This window comes from Ammospiza nelsoni, chromosome Z (genome assembly GCF_027579445.1).
Source record: "Ammospiza nelsoni isolate bAmmNel1 chromosome Z, bAmmNel1.pri, whole genome shotgun sequence".
Taxonomy (NCBI): Eukaryota; Metazoa; Chordata; class Aves; order Passeriformes; family Passerellidae; genus Ammospiza; species Ammospiza nelsoni.
Window position 1 is genome coordinate 80352809 of NC_080669.1, and position 15241 is coordinate 80368049.

Below are 15241 nucleotides of genomic sequence, written 5' to 3' on the forward strand. Positions count from 1 at the left end.
TTGATCTTCAGCAGAAAGGGGACATACCATGCCCGTTTGGTAAAGTGTCCATGTTTCTTTGGGGCTTGGCATATATTAGTAAATATGTATTGCTACAGAAAAAAGAACCTGATGCCAAGTGTTTTATGAACAGAAAAGAAAGAGATTTATCATCTGAATAAAAGTCAAGGCTGAGAACTTAGAAAAATCAATCACTGCTACTCAGGTGTGACCAGAAATACTATTGATGTAATAGCACAATAAGTATTGTCTTCTTTTGTTGTTTTGTTAGCAAAAAACATATTTGAAGGACCACAAGTAATAATTCTCCAACTTGGCTGTGGGAGAGATCTTTTTGTGACCAGCCTTAATTAGTCTGGAGTCATGCCTCTTGCACAAGTGGATGTTCCCACCTGCTCATTTTGGCTAGCACTGGCTATGGAGCTAGGCTAGTGCATGTGGCTAGGGAGTCATCTGGATTAGCTTGCTGCTTTGTGTGCAGACAGGTTTTCTTGTAGGGTTAGTTTCACCAAGATAGATACAGTCGACCTTGCAGCTACTTGAGCACTAGTTATTGTCACAAGGGTGATGAGACTGTTTAGGTGGATGGTGAGGAGGAGGCAGGTAGGTTCTCAAAATAGGCTTAAGCCAGTTGTGAAACTTGAACGTGATTGAGTCTCTTTTAGCGACTGCTTTTAGCAGGACAGTGTACTTATATTGGGTTTCTTTCAAAAGTTACTATGAATGACAAGAATGTGCCCATGATTTCTGAGAGCACTGTGTGAAGAGCTGGTGCACAGAGCATGTTGTGAGCTCTTGCACAAAGAATGAACAGTCTCTTTCATGCATGCCATTTGCGCCTTTTAGATCTCCATCCATCTTGCTTGTGTAATAAAAACAGGATGGTGCCGTTTATTTTTGTTTTGATTGATTTGTACAACCAACTAAAAGATAGGGTAGGATTTGGAACTGTTCATCTGCTGTTTTTTGTGCAGGGGCAGCAGCTGAAGACACGAGTCTGTGCTGCCTTGAGATGGCATTCATAGACCTCTTTTTTAATCTTGTTGTTTATAGTGAATGCTTTCAGTTGAAGATACATGGGAAGGGAATTTATCTGTATTGGATTGTTAGCTTTCTGTGTGTTTCTTCCCCCTAAATTATTGTGTCCTGAAAGGCAGGCCAAAAAAATGAAAAAACCCGGTAAACCATTCTGCTCTCAGTATTGCGTATAAGAGTATGATGTGTTTTGCAGTTCATACTCTCATCCTTGGATACTCTGTTTCCTGCCGCAGTCTTTACTTTTGGCAAGTTGATTAATGAACTTCCCTCATCAGTGAAGCGAGGTAGTTCCTTGATTAACTTGATCATAAGCAGGTTGGACAGCCAAGAAAACAGCCATATAGTAATTGCAGGGAAGCCTTTTGCTAAAATGAGTTCTCACCACTTCTGCAGGCTGAAAGAAAAATAAGTGTACAGCTATCACTCTCTGCAAATGTGCAAAGATCATGAAGTTTCATGGCTATGTCAGCTGTAGTACCTAACCATGCTTGTCTGGCCTTGATCCTTGAGTGATAGCGCTGTTGCAAGCTGTGCATCCAAACTGCTTTAAAAAAAAGAGGGGAAATTGATTTCTCTCTTCTGTGTCATCCAGCCTGTTTCCTTGTTAGAACACAGTTGTCTGGCATAGAGCATGGCAGCTGAGTCTGCTCTGTTTCTCACAGATGAAGTGTGGTCCTTGCACTTCTGCCAGATGGCTGAAGCAATCCAGATTTGGTAAATCCTGGATGTTAAGTTGTTTGGCATAGTAAAGACTGACATGCATGTTTTATTAGAAGGAAGAACCAAATTTTGTGCAAAGCTTAAAATCAAGAGACAAATACATGCAATTCAGTGTTTGGTGGAGTTTTTTTTATGTCCAGCGAAAACATTGTGGGCTGGGTTTTAGTTTTTATACAATGAGTAGCTGGGAAAAAAAATCTTATTTCTCTTTGAGATAACTGAACCATACAGTAATTTTCTCTGTTATCAGGAGTTTGTCAAGACTTCTAATGTCTACTCTGCTTGGAAGTTGTTGGCAGATGTACTTATTTAAGCAGCTGAAAATAGTTTGTATTTTATTTATTCTGGTGTCTTTAAAACTTCTGAAATGGTATTGAAATTTTCTGCTGGGTTCTTCTCTTGTTTCTTAACATTTCTCCCTTTTTGGCTTTAAAAATGTCTATCGACTGTGGCTCATCTTGGCTTCTGTGTGCTGGATTTATAGGGATGATTTCTGGGCAGCCAGAGGTGCGGCTTTCAAGTGTGAGCTTTTGCTTCCTGTTATGCCCCAGGTGGTGTAAGAATCTCTGTGTGTAGGCAGTGGTTGCTTATTTTACTCAAGGGAGGTGATGGTTGTTTTTAAACTACTCTTTGGCCAAGTTCCTTACCAAGCAAGTGGAGAAGTTATTGCTTTGACCTTTACATCCAAAACAACATAGCCAATCCCTTACATGTGCAAAGTTGAAGTTCTTTATCTTTTTAGTCTGATTAGTTTAGAGTTTAGGTAAAAGTATTTTGCGTTAGAGTAAGTTTTTATAAACCAACACAGGTGTATGATGAGGGTGTCAGACTAGAGAATGCAAAGGGGTTTTAATTTCATTCGTCCTACCAGTTGACTTGCACTTCCAATCATGAATCTGTTACAGCTGAAGCACAATTCTTCTGAGTCCATGAAAGTCCTTAGGTGTGGATATGTTTTCCTAATTAGTACAACATTAGGACCTGCACCTGACACCTGCAAGCTTTAATCCTAACTCATAAACTGTTATTTTTTTTTAGGGTTTTGGGTTTTCTTGAGTAGTTTAAGGGGGATCGGGGAGGCAATTGGGCATTTCTGCTGGAAAGAAATACTGGGGATGAAGGGAGATATGCACTCATATGGAGAGGACAAGGGAGGGTGAGAGGAGAGGAAATGACTGATCCTGATTCTTCAGTGCAGGTATTAATTTTCAGGTGGTTAAGGCAGAAGAACTGCTGTGTGCATTGTGTTCTTCCCAGCTGTCTCCAGCAGTGAAAGCTTTGTAAGGCTTGGGAAGAGTAAGGAGTGCCTCCCTCCTACTCAGCTACACCAAAGCTGTTGCCATACACCACATGTTTGTGCAAAATAAAAAAGTAAACATGAAAATGCAGTCTCTGTAGGAATCATCTGTTTGTGCAAAACTGCTACAACAATCACTTGTAGGATGAAGTTGATGCATAATTCTAGACACAACAGACCAATAGCAATGAGTGGATTTCATCTTTTCTGTGGAATGTGTATCAAAATTTTATCAGGTTTTGATAGTATGTTAGTATTCTGCTAGTTCAGTACTCGCAGAAGTAATAGATATGCTGCTAAATTATCTTAATGTTATTTTTCCTATGCTTTTATTAAAGAACAGATCTACACTCTGTATTGAGTTCACCAAAAGCAGCTTGTATGCATAACTTCTCTCTAAGAACCTCTAGATTTTCTTCTGGCCTTTTAGAAATGTCTGACAAAGGATTTCAGAACAATTTCCTTAAGGTGTGTATTTTTGAAATTTGTATTGACAGTTTTTGTTGTTACTGTTGTCATCTTTGGTTCACTTCCAGAGGTTTTGAGACAACATTCTTGGTTATAGAAGGGACAGACTAAAGATGATGTAGAATTATAAACCTGGGCTATGGATTCTAGATCACTTGCCTTAGTGCTAAGTCAGCTTCAGATCCTCCATTTCGTTGCTTCACTCATGTTCCCTTACAGGGCTTTGTCTCCTCTGTTAGACCTATTTGACTGTCAGTGCAGGTGCCCTCTGAGCACCATCTGTAAAATGACCCAGCCCATGAGCCTCCCAAATGAAGTGCACTTTGGCAGGCAATGTAAACCTTTGTTCTGGTTTAAATTGTAATCTCGTGGTTGTATGTGTCTGAACTGATATAACCCTGGGCATAGGGTCTGTTTGAAGAGTTGTAAGGCTTTATAACAGTTTTCTGGCAAGGTGTCAGTGACATACTGCTCTAATTTCTTGTCTTTTTGTGGAATGAGGTATATAGCTAAATATCTTTCTTTCAGATGTTCACACAGGCAGTACTGTATTTAGTTACTATTCTCTGTTTATCACCAGAAAATAAATTCTACTTGCATAAACTGTTAGTCTGTCCAAGCCAAAACTTTATGGTAACTGTGTTACTTGGGAGGCAGGAAGAATTGTGCTGAGCTCCATGGGGCTTAATGGCTTTTTTGAGGTGGGTTTTTTCCCTCACTGTGGTAGGTGGAAATTGAAAGACAATATTGTTTTGTCGTACTGAACAGGGAAAAGAGTTTTATATTCAAGGTCTTTTTATTCCAGAGGGAAACCTCCCTTGACAGATTTCTCTCCTCTTCCTTCCATTACTGTGAAAATGAAATTGGATGATTGATTTAAACCCACTGTAATTGTTACTTAACCTGTTTTGAGAAGGAATTTATGCATTTTTCAGCAATCCTTGAAGCATTTGTGGATTTCAACTCAAAAATAATGTCAGTTCAAAATAGGGAGGATATTTGACCATCTTGTTTTTCTTATCTGTTTTTTTTTTTCCCCAGTTATTTGTAGTAGATGTCCAGACTGGTCAAATTACCAAGATTCCTATCCTGAAGGATCGTGAGCCTGGCATGGTGAACCAGCAGGGATGTGGCATTCATGCCATTGAGATCAACCCCTCGAGGACCCTCCTGGCCACAGGTGGAGACAACCCCAACAGTCTTGCAATTTATCGTCTGCCTACCCTTGATCCTGTCTGTGTGGGAGATGTAAGTGGGAGTATCTGGGGAAAACGTATTCTCTCACTTAAAAAGTTACCATTTTGAAGTGTGTTTGATCAGAGCAAGGTTAATATTTAAGAGTCTTGTAATGAAGTAAAGTTCTGAAAACATTTCTGATTGAGTTGTCATTTCTGTTGTGGTATCTTAAATATAATTGAGTATTCAAACATGTGAGTGGATTTTCAGGGCTTTGGGTCAGATTTCTTCCTCACCTTCATTCAGATCTACTTTAGCTTACTTTTCAGCACAAAAAATGTAACAAAATCCTAAGTATTAAAGTCTAACTGTGGTGATGAGCTCTGAAACTATTTATAGTGAAAAAGCTCTTTTGAGAAATGAAAAATATGTTGCCAGTTTTTAAATTTTTCCTCTTATCCCAGTGCAGCTTCTGGATGTATTATTCCAGAGAGGGAACTTGGTGTTGAAGATTAGTTCTAACCTTGTGGCTTGTGGCAGTTCCATACAAACTGGTACTGTTTTTAAACATCCTGAGGCCTTTTTAAAATGGCCAGTCTTTAAAAAAACAGGCTAGAGAATATAGTGGTATCCTGTGAGTGCTTCTCTCTCATTTCTCCTTTTTATTCAGAATTTCATGTAGATGTTAACTGCAACAGCAGAGGTCAGGTCAGAGTTTCTGCAGCAGCAGATAACCAGCTAGAGCAAGACTTGACTGAAGATTTGCATGACTTGCTCTTCATTTGTGTCACTTTTTAGCTTTTTAAACAAAACTAGAGTCTTATGATCCTTTTTTTCCCCCCACAGGTTTCTCACACACTAAAGAAAAGAGTCTTGAAACATTAATCTTAGGTCATGTATTGTAAACATAAGATTTTGGTTATTTTTTATAGTAGGATATGTGTTGGAAGAAAAAAATCCAAACAAATAGATACTTTACAGAAGAATGCTGCTTTCAGAATGGAAAATGTGAGAATCCTGGAAATTCTTAGAATTTAGATTAATTTTTCCTTGCTCAGAGGCCTGTTTTTCCAAGACCTGTTTTTTTTTTTTTTTTATTAATTGCACAGTTCAAAAGCAGAAAAGTTAAAATTACTGCTAGGTACTTGAGGTGTTCCAGCTTGATATTGGAATCTTATCTGTATACTTTTAATGTAGGTCTGTCCTTCTGAGCTTGTACTAAAAATTGAAGTGAAGAATACTTGTCTGCTTTGAGACTGCTCTTGATTATAATGGCACAGAAAAATCTCTCTTTCTTCTTTTAGGATGGACACAAGGACTGGATTTTTTCAATTGCATGGATCAGTGATACTATGGCTGTTTCTGGTAAAATCATGCTTTTTCTCTTGAGTTTTTTTTTTTGGGCCCTTGTGTTTTAAACTTTCCTTCTCTCTGAATGTTATAGTGATGCCCAGTATTTGAGAAGTGTTAGGAAGGCACCTCTGTGGGGGCATTTAAACAAATTCCTGGACTTAGTACAGTGCTTCATTTTATTTTGTTGTTGGGCCGTAGTCTAGATCTGATTTTCCTAGTATTAGAATATTATTGTGTTTCTAGTGACGGGGATGTTTCAACACAATGAGTTACAGGAAAAGATTCCACATAAGAGGAGTAATTTCAAGAGGGATGTTTAATAACTTCAGAACACTTGAGATCAATATTGGTTTCCTGAAGTCATGTGAAAGAGTAATGAGAACTCAGATTGTTTCATCAAGCTCTCAGTACAGTTGTTTGTGTATGTGTATATGTATATATGCACTTACACTATGGCAGTCAATACAGAGGGCTGTAATAGAGAAACTCAGTTAATGACTTTTTGGTGACTAGTTGGATAATCAATGTAGCTTCATAAAGAATTGCTTAGGTAAAGGTAAAAATAGTAATGTTTTGTTGCATTAATTCAGCAGTTTACTGCCTTTCTGTGCTGAAAGGGTGTACTGTTCTGTACTCAGAGTTGTCAAACTGCAGGTGAGAGAAAATCATAATAGTCTTATAGAAAAGTCACATATTTGAATTGGTTTAGTTTAGTAGGATTGGTTTAGTTTAGTAGGATTTTTCTTCCAAATCCAAAAAGCTAATCCCGGAATTTAATTTTTTAATTTAATATAAAACTTGATCCTGCAAGTCTCTACCCCAAATCTCTACAGCAGTTCCCTCACATTCAAGCTAGTAAGCTTGAAGAGAACAGCACAGGTGATTACAGATGTCCAGGGGAAAGATAAGGGCCTGATAGATTGCATAGCATGTGAGATGGAACTGATGGAAAGGTCAGGGGTGGATGTGTGAGTGGAAATGTTCTCTACTGCCATATTCTCTGCTGTGGTGCTTATAGCAGGCTGGATGTAGGTTCCAGTCTGCACATCTCAGACACCAGGGAAAACTTGTTGAAAGCAATTATCAAGACTGGTTTCTAAACTGAATTCTTTAGAACTCACCGACAACCCTAATTAAGAGTGAAAAAAAGACAACTAACTTCTGAAATGACTTTAATTGTACAGATTTCAATTACATCTGTATCTGAAAGTGTTAAGCAGAAATACTTGAACTCCACTCTAGACATTGAGGATATAGCCAGTATTTTTATGGCAAAAAGCTTCAGATTAGATGAATAATTTCCAGGATGGCATGAGTTTAGGGTAGCAAATGATACTCTGCTTGGCTTCATGACTAACCAGTTGAACAACATACATAGACTTTTTCCCCTGCCAGGGCTATTAAAAGGGACAGCTTCCTCCGAAAGTATGTCAACATGTTTAGAAATTTTACTGCTGAGTATTCAGCCTCCATAACAAACAAGATTAGGTGCAATTAAAACCAATGGCATGTAATGGAGTGGCAAGATGTTGTGCTGCTGGATGCAAGTGCATTAGGATGCTCCTTTTTGTATTTTTCTCTAGTAAGTGACAGTGGCAAATGCCTGAATCCATCTGTGAGGGGGGGAAAAGCCACCTCTGCTGTGCTGGACCACTCCTGTTGCAACAAGATGTTTTGTTTTACTGTCTTTGCAGCTTTTCCCCTGTGAGATAGCAAAGCTGATAAGTTTAATAGCCTCATAGATATATAGCTTTTCGCTTTATGTAAAGAAATTGAGGTACCTGTCAAATCTGTCAGAGCTGACTTGGAAGTGAGTTGTCTGAACACCAGAAGAGTGAACCAGAGGCATTCAGCTTTCTTGATGCAGTGTTCTTAACATTAGTGATTCATATCTTAGATTAATGTCTTCAAATTTAGTAGAAAAATAAAATGAGTTATTGTCTGTTTAATCTAAGTTACATTCTTTGAGAAGTGGCACAGGTTTTAGTGAAATAATTTTTCTGATAGATTTAATCCAAAGTGGTACAACTGTGATTAGAAATAAATGCTTATGTTCAGCTCACAAATTACTGTGTACTCAGCCATAAGCATACTGACAGAAATCAAGTAAACCCAAATTGGCATAAATCCAGCTGAGGTTTTTGTGGAAATATTTTGCATTGGTTTAACAGACTGGTTTACCAAGGCTGAGAGTGACAGGCTCAGGCTGAAGCTGTAGTGTTCAGTCACTTCTGAGTTCATTCTGTATATGAGATGATGATTGTTGCACAGGGTTGTGGGTTTTGATGCATCCTAATTAGTTTGAAAATATATGAGATTGGCTGGCTGCTTGGAAACCATAGAGACAGTTGACAGTGACTTCATAATATTCTGAACTTTACAGCTCAGTAAAATCATCCTTTTGTTAATATATGGGCACTAACAGCGTGTTTTGTTAGATTAAACTAAGAGTATCCTTTTTTTCAGACCCTATTGATTAATTCTTTTCTTAGAAAAGAGGAGTTCTGTATATGTGGAATGGACTATTCATATGTGGACTATTCATCAGGTTCCCGGGATGGTTCGATGGGTCTTTGGGAAGTCACAGAGGATGTGTTATCCAAAAGTGATGCCAGGCATAATCTCTCTCAAGTTCCTGTCTATGCCCACATAACACACAGTGCTCTGAAGGATATCCCCAAGGAGAACACCAATCCTGACAATTGCAAAGTCCGAGCACTGGCTTTCAACAATAAGAACAAGGTCAGTAAGACAAGCAAAACAGTTGAGAAGTCCTAAAACTGTCCCTGTGTATTGGAAAAACTAAAAAGTAACTAAATAGAATATGCCAGAGAAGCAAATTAATATGTTTTTCTTTGATTATTTTGCATCCTTGTCTTTTGAAGCAGTGGTTTTAATCTGCAACGTCTGCTTCTGCCCCAAGTGAATGGAGGAGTCCAGAAGGGAAAAACCAACTCCAGACATTTTAGAAGGCACAGTTTTCCTGTGGGTTTGATTTTAGATTTGCATCTTAAGCAGGGGAATAAAGAAATATTTACAAGAAGACAAGAAAGCACCAAAACATTTCTTGCAGCTTGAATCTCATTCTTTAGTGCTCTTTCTGCTTTCATTCACGTTCTGTGAAGACCAGCTAACATTTAACAGTTGCTGTTTCAGTGGCTGAATCCTTTCTGTATTGCTCAGCAGATGAGGTGACTGACTCACAGGGCAGGCACTAGTGCATGCTTTGGGGTTATTTTGTTGGTATTTGACAAACAGTAAATGTCAATCTCCCCCATCCTGATTTCCTGTTATTACTAATGGGTGTAGCAATTCGTCCTTCACCACTTCTTTTTTTCCCTCCTGCACTCAGAGAACAGAAGAGGTCTGAAGCAAAGGTGGGAGTGCGTCTGAAGCACTGATCCTGTAGGCTTTATTTTTCACAATAGCTGTTAGTTACTCCTCCATGGTGGAAACTTGATATAACTTTTTCAGTAGGGAAGTGCCTGAAACTTGCTTTAGGCTTAGAATCAGTGTGGGACCTGTTGAAGAGAATTGTCAACTCTAGATTGTACTGTCTCATAATTCGTTATTTGATTGCCTAGCAAGATTTATGGTTTTGAAAGTTATTATTTACTCTTTTGCTAATTTAGATTCTACTTGACACCTGAAGTACTGTATACCATTCTATGAAGATCAGTATAAAATAAAAATTATCTTGATAGAGCCTTTACAGAATTATGGATGAATTCAATGCAGACTCTGCAACCTGCCTAGAATAGAGTGTGAGTTTGTAAGGATAGCTGTAATGCTATCCTAGCTAACTCTCTTCTTTTTATTTTCCTTCTAATAGGAGTTGGGAGCTGTGTCCCTGGATGGGTATTTTCATCTTTGGAAAGCAGAGCACACGCTATCAAAGGTGCTTTTCTGTTTGTTGGAGTTAAACTTCAAAAACTGCAAGCAGTTAAGGCTGTTGACTATTCTTGATTTCCTTCAAATACTTGAAGAGCAGCAGTGTTTGTAAAACACTTAAAAGTTCTATGTAAAATGAAATGTCCTGAAATTTGAAGCTTGAAGAGGAGAGAAGCTCCGCACTCCCCTTAATTGAGAGGACAGGAAGCAGTCTTAACTTTCTGCTAGTTTTGGGTTAGCTGAAGTGAAATATTGCATGGAGTACGGTGGATACTTGATCAGTAGAATTCATAAAGGAAGTTGCACTTATTTAAGTGTAATGGCAAATCAGAAGTTGCTGTGCACCTGCTAAAGATATAGCAGCAGCTTAGAAGGATCTAAAACAATTTATTGAAATGTCCATTTTTCTTGGCTTCGGCCTTTATTGTCTCAGTTTGCTTTAGATAAGACATGCCGTTGCTTTCAGGTTTTTTCCTTCTGGGCCTTATTTTTCACCTGCATTTTGTGTTTTATTTCCCTGCAGCTTCCTAGAACATAGTTTACAAAACTGTTTTGTTAACGCCTTCGTCTTTTCTTGTAACAGGTTGATTTTTATTTTTTCTCTTTCCAGTTACTTTCCACAAAGTTGCCATACTGCAGGGAGAACGTGTGTTTGGCTTATGGTCAGGAGTGGTCAGTGTATGCAGTAGGATCACAGGCACATGTCTCTTTTCTGGATCCAAGGCAGCCTTCTCACAATGTTAAATCTGTCTGTTCCAAAGAACGAGGCAGCGGTAAGAAACCTGGGAAAGGTGCTTCAAATGGTTTGCTTGCAGAAGTAGCTGTTAAAACTGTAGTAAGTCAAGCTTCTAATGCACAAGAAGCGCTTTTTAGTGATTGGCTAAATAATTAGCAGTGTATGTATAGATTTGGGTTTGTGACAGTATACCTGGAGCAACCAACAAACCAAATGTGACCAGCTCTGAAATCTAATGAAGGGCAACATCACTGCCATTAGGAGCAACTCAATTGTAAACCATCCAGATATTACTGAATTTTCAAAAGTGTGCATTTTTACTTCTGTGTATTTTTTACTGGGTCTTATTCTATTTTTTATCATCTCAAAGCAAATGTAGTCTTTTTACCACTATTTATACTGTTCTTGTATTCTTTTCTATGAATTAGAAAAAAGGCATGTTGCCTGCTTTGTGCTACCTTATTGGAAGTATGTGCTGTGAGGAAAAGCTTGCTTTGTAATTTTAAAGCAGTGACTGAGACTTGTGATTTTCTGTGTGATTTGGTTGCTATTTCCTTTTCTCATGGATGCAGTATGTCCAGTTGAACCTTATACCAGGGCCAGGCCTGAGGGCTTGCAGAGTGCATGGTCCCATAAAGCTCTCTCCATATTCTTTACTATCAGGCATGAGAAGGCACAGTGAGTGCTATATTAATCCCAGACCAGTAAGTTGCAGTCCGTACTTATCTTGTCTCTGGGCTTCCATCTCTTCTTGAAGCAGGTTACCAGAGGAGGACGTATGTTGGCAAAGATAGGAAAGTTTTATTTATGCAGTTACTGAGCGGTGTTGTCCAGATCAGTGTCAGAGTCTGCTGCTTTGAGTTATAGGAGAAGTATGTATAATGTCAGGAGAAATCACCTGAACATCTTACCAGCAAGACTGCTTGTCCTCACTTGCTGTTAGTGAGGATTCTGTCCAGGTCCTCACCCAGACACTGCAGTGTGGGTGCAGTGTGGGTACCTAGTGGTGGCTGGTGCCTGAAACCTGCCTCAAGTATGTGATCTTCCATATTGGGGAATAATGTGTGTAGGGAGTACTTTGAGGGGTTTCTCCAGTTCATGTCTGGAGAAAGCCTTTGTTCAGGGCTGTTTTCTCTTCTGCAGAGTAGGTGCATCTTTTTATTTGGCATGGTGGTGGAGGCATGTAAATAACAGCAATTCCCAAGATACTGATTGTTTGCACTTTATATTGATCTCCCTGGGACTTGGAGTGGTGTAGCACCTTTAGAAAGCAGGATCTTTATTGATCTGTGGACTAAAAGCTGATTTCAAGTGCTTTGCAGTGGTACCTGAATGTGCTTTAAGTTTCCAAATGCACCTGCTGAATGTAGTGAGTCCATGTTAACTTCAGTTCACTTGTGTAGTATACAAAAGCAGGTCACAGAAAGGTGGTGGCTCAGTAAGGCTGGAGCCGGGGCTGGCTTTCGTCTGCTGTAACCCTGTTTACACAGGAAAGTAATGAACGCTTTTTAGTACATCTTGTAAGTGTTGCTTTTCATAGCAGCTGTAAAGGGAAAGGCACACCTTGGACAGTAGCTCTTGATCCACGAAAGCAATTGCTCTCTGCTTGACTGGCCTGCAGAGCCATGTTATGTGCCCTGTCCTTCATGTCCTGAAGGCAGCAGACAGTGCTTGTATGGCACAGGCTCTGTGATTTCTTGTTTATGACATTCCACTACATCTTCATTTCTTTCCGGGATCTGTAGACCGTTCCTGCAGCATGGGAGTGAGGCTCAATATACTTACCTAAATTACCTAGGTCCACCAGTGGTAGTGGGCTGGGAGTATAGAACTTACTGTGATAGGTTCTAGGGACAGGCTGTATGTTTAGCTTGATGGGAATGATTAATCTGAGGTACTTCAGCCCCCTAGGAGACAATTTGAAATGCTGTTTTTGAAAGCCTGTTCTAAATACTTTCTTAGTAGTGGGTACATCATGGATTTCTTTGGTAAATTTCTTTGGTTAGAGAAAGATCCACAGTTGTTCTGCATTTTATAGCTTTCTATTAATACATTTAATTGAAAAGTAAATGCCATCTGCCTTGATACTCCATCATGTTTGTGTGAAATAAGTGTTCTCCTGGGTGGCTTGTCCAGAGCACTTCTTGGAGCAAAAATAAGAGTAGGTCCACTCTTGTGCCTTTCTGCTCTTATCCAAGTGACTGCTCTTGCTGACTGCAGAGGGCTTAAAGCTTTCTTGTGTGTCTTTGCCAGAGCCACCCAGATCTGATAGAGTTGGGGGAAGGTCTTCTGCTGTCTTAAGTGCATTTGTAGCTCTCTGAATTAAAGTGAAGATTGTTATATGAATCTCATAATTTATTTCAGTAGAGAGACAGTGGTTTCCCACCCGTTAAGCTCGTAGCCAAGACTTCACCCCATATCTGGAGCACGACAATGTGGCCTTGCCTTGTTCTAAGTCATCTCGAATGCTGGTGGCTGTGGATGTCACATCCAGTGGCAGAGGTAGAAGGATGAGGACATGTTTCTTGTTAGAACATTTTACAGAGGGGAAGGGGAAACTCCCTGATTGCATCCGCAGCTCCAGGTTGTCTGCTGTCACATGCACTGCTGGGAATAGTCCAAGATGATACAAGTTCTGTGGCATTCAGCCCTGCTTGGTGTGGTGACAACACTTGGCATGTGAATGTAGCTGACATGACTCACATATTTCCTCTCCTGTTTGAATGCTTGTTTAGGTTGTAATTCAGTGGTACTCTAAAGAGAGCCTAAAAAGCCCTTGGGTTTACAACCTGGCATTCTGTCAAGAAGGAAGGAGAAGGAAGAGTTGTTTGGAGTAGAGTGGCTACACAGAACAGTATTTGCACAATAAATGGAGTTGAGATAACAGGATGTTTTGCAGATTGAAAATTCTTACATTCAGAATCTCCCCAAGACTAGTTCCAAGGGATCCTTGATTATCTGAGACCTCAAATTTTGATTTTATAAGAACAAAATTTACATTCTGTTCAATGTAATGGAATAAATGAATTGTGCTAACATGTTTAGTTTGAACTGTACCTTCCCATGTACTGGTGGAACATGGTGTTGTTTAGATGGCAAGAGTCCTGTTCTGTTTTCTTTCCTGGCTGAAGTGCTAAAAATGCCAGCTGCTGAAATTCAGGTGGGCTTTGAGAATGGAGTGGAGACAGATCAGGCTCATTAATAGTTCTGAAGGTATCTTATCAGCAAAGTGACTGGTGATTATTATGGTTACACTTGCTTACAGCTAGCCTGTTGATAAGCACAATGCACTTGGTGTCAGCTGGGACTTTCTTTTCTCAGATGGTCATTTACTGCAGATTAGCAGGAAGTTAGGGTGTGAGCTCAGGGAGGAAAACAGGATGATGTTCTTCCCTCTGTCTGCTGCTATGTACTCGCTCTTGGTGTGTTCACTTAAAGGCTTGTGCAGACAGAGCAAAGGTTCTCTGGACCCTAATTGGCTGGCAGACCTGAGGGCTGGTGAGGAGGAAGCTTCTTATTATGAACCATTGGTGTAGCTGATGGTCTCAAGGAGGAGGGCAGTCACGTAAGCAATCAAAGCTGCTGTTTCAATAGCATCAGTGGGATTTGTCTGCACTGCTCTGTAGCGGTGGGAAAACTTGTGTTTCCGAGAATACTAGTAGTTAATATTAGACATGAAGCAACAGCACTACAGAGCCAAAGCACCCCTGTTCCTTACTGCACTGTCCATCTCTTCTCTGTTTGACAGGTATCCGCTCAGTGAGCTTCTACGAGCACATCATCACTGTGGGGACAGGGCAAGGGTCCTTGTTGTTTTATGATATCAGAGCCCAGAGGTTCCTGGAAGAAAAGCCCCCCCGTGCCTGCTATGGACAGAAGCAGAAATTAGGAGGAAGTGAAATTTTGAAGTTGACAACTGGGAAAGGCTGGCTGGTAAGTAGTTTGTAGCTGTGATAGAGGTGGGGGGAAGTAGACCCATTATATGGGAGTGGCACAGAGCATGAGCAAGTTCTCTTTGGACCCGTTGTGTGAAATGTGTCTCAGTCAAACAGTATTCATGTAACCAGTAACTAAAACTGAAGAGCAAGAAGTGCTGCAGAATTGCATTCCACAAAAGCTTTATGAAAGAGTACTGAAGGCTATTTGTTTGAGTGTAAGGCATAGTGATTACAGTTCTTAAGCACGGATTCATAAATGAACTAGATTTTATTTCTTTGTATTTTCAAGTGTAATCTAACTTGTAGTTTTCAGAACCTCAAACAGAAAATCAATTGTCTTTCTTTAAAGCCATGGTAATCTAATGTAGTACTTGAAGCAAGAGACTTTGAATTTAATTGTTTGCAGTTTTAGAAACTGTGGCTTCCTAAGGTAATGCCTTGGCAGGCACTTGAGTTTGGTTTCCTGTATGTTATCAAAAAGCAGTTAATGACTTTGTTTAACTTAGCTCTGTTACCTTTTGTTGTATCAGTGCAATGTCCCGTCACCTCCCCATTCCAATGCTTGACCAAAATGTCCTTAGAAAAAGGTTCAGGACAACTCTGGTATCTTTTAGTTGACTTCTC

The 15241-nt window shown here is 39.6% G+C and overlaps 1 protein-coding gene across 1 annotated transcript in view; it reads left to right on the top strand.

The window, feature by feature from the left end:
• DCAF12 (DDB1 and CUL4 associated factor 12) overlaps nucleotides 1–15241 on the top strand; it is a 31341-nt gene that overhangs the window by 6767 nt on the left and 9333 nt on the right. The window contains exons 3-8 of the mRNA XM_059492335.1: nucleotides 4565–4771; nucleotides 6004–6064; nucleotides 8601–8794; nucleotides 9885–9950; nucleotides 10554–10716; nucleotides 14428–14612. Of these exons, the coding sequence (XP_059348318.1) occupies nucleotides 4565–4771; nucleotides 6004–6064; nucleotides 8601–8794; nucleotides 9885–9950; nucleotides 10554–10716; nucleotides 14428–14612 (876 nt within the window). The remainder of the gene's footprint in view (nucleotides 1–4564; nucleotides 4772–6003; nucleotides 6065–8600; nucleotides 8795–9884; nucleotides 9951–10553; nucleotides 10717–14427; nucleotides 14613–15241) is intronic.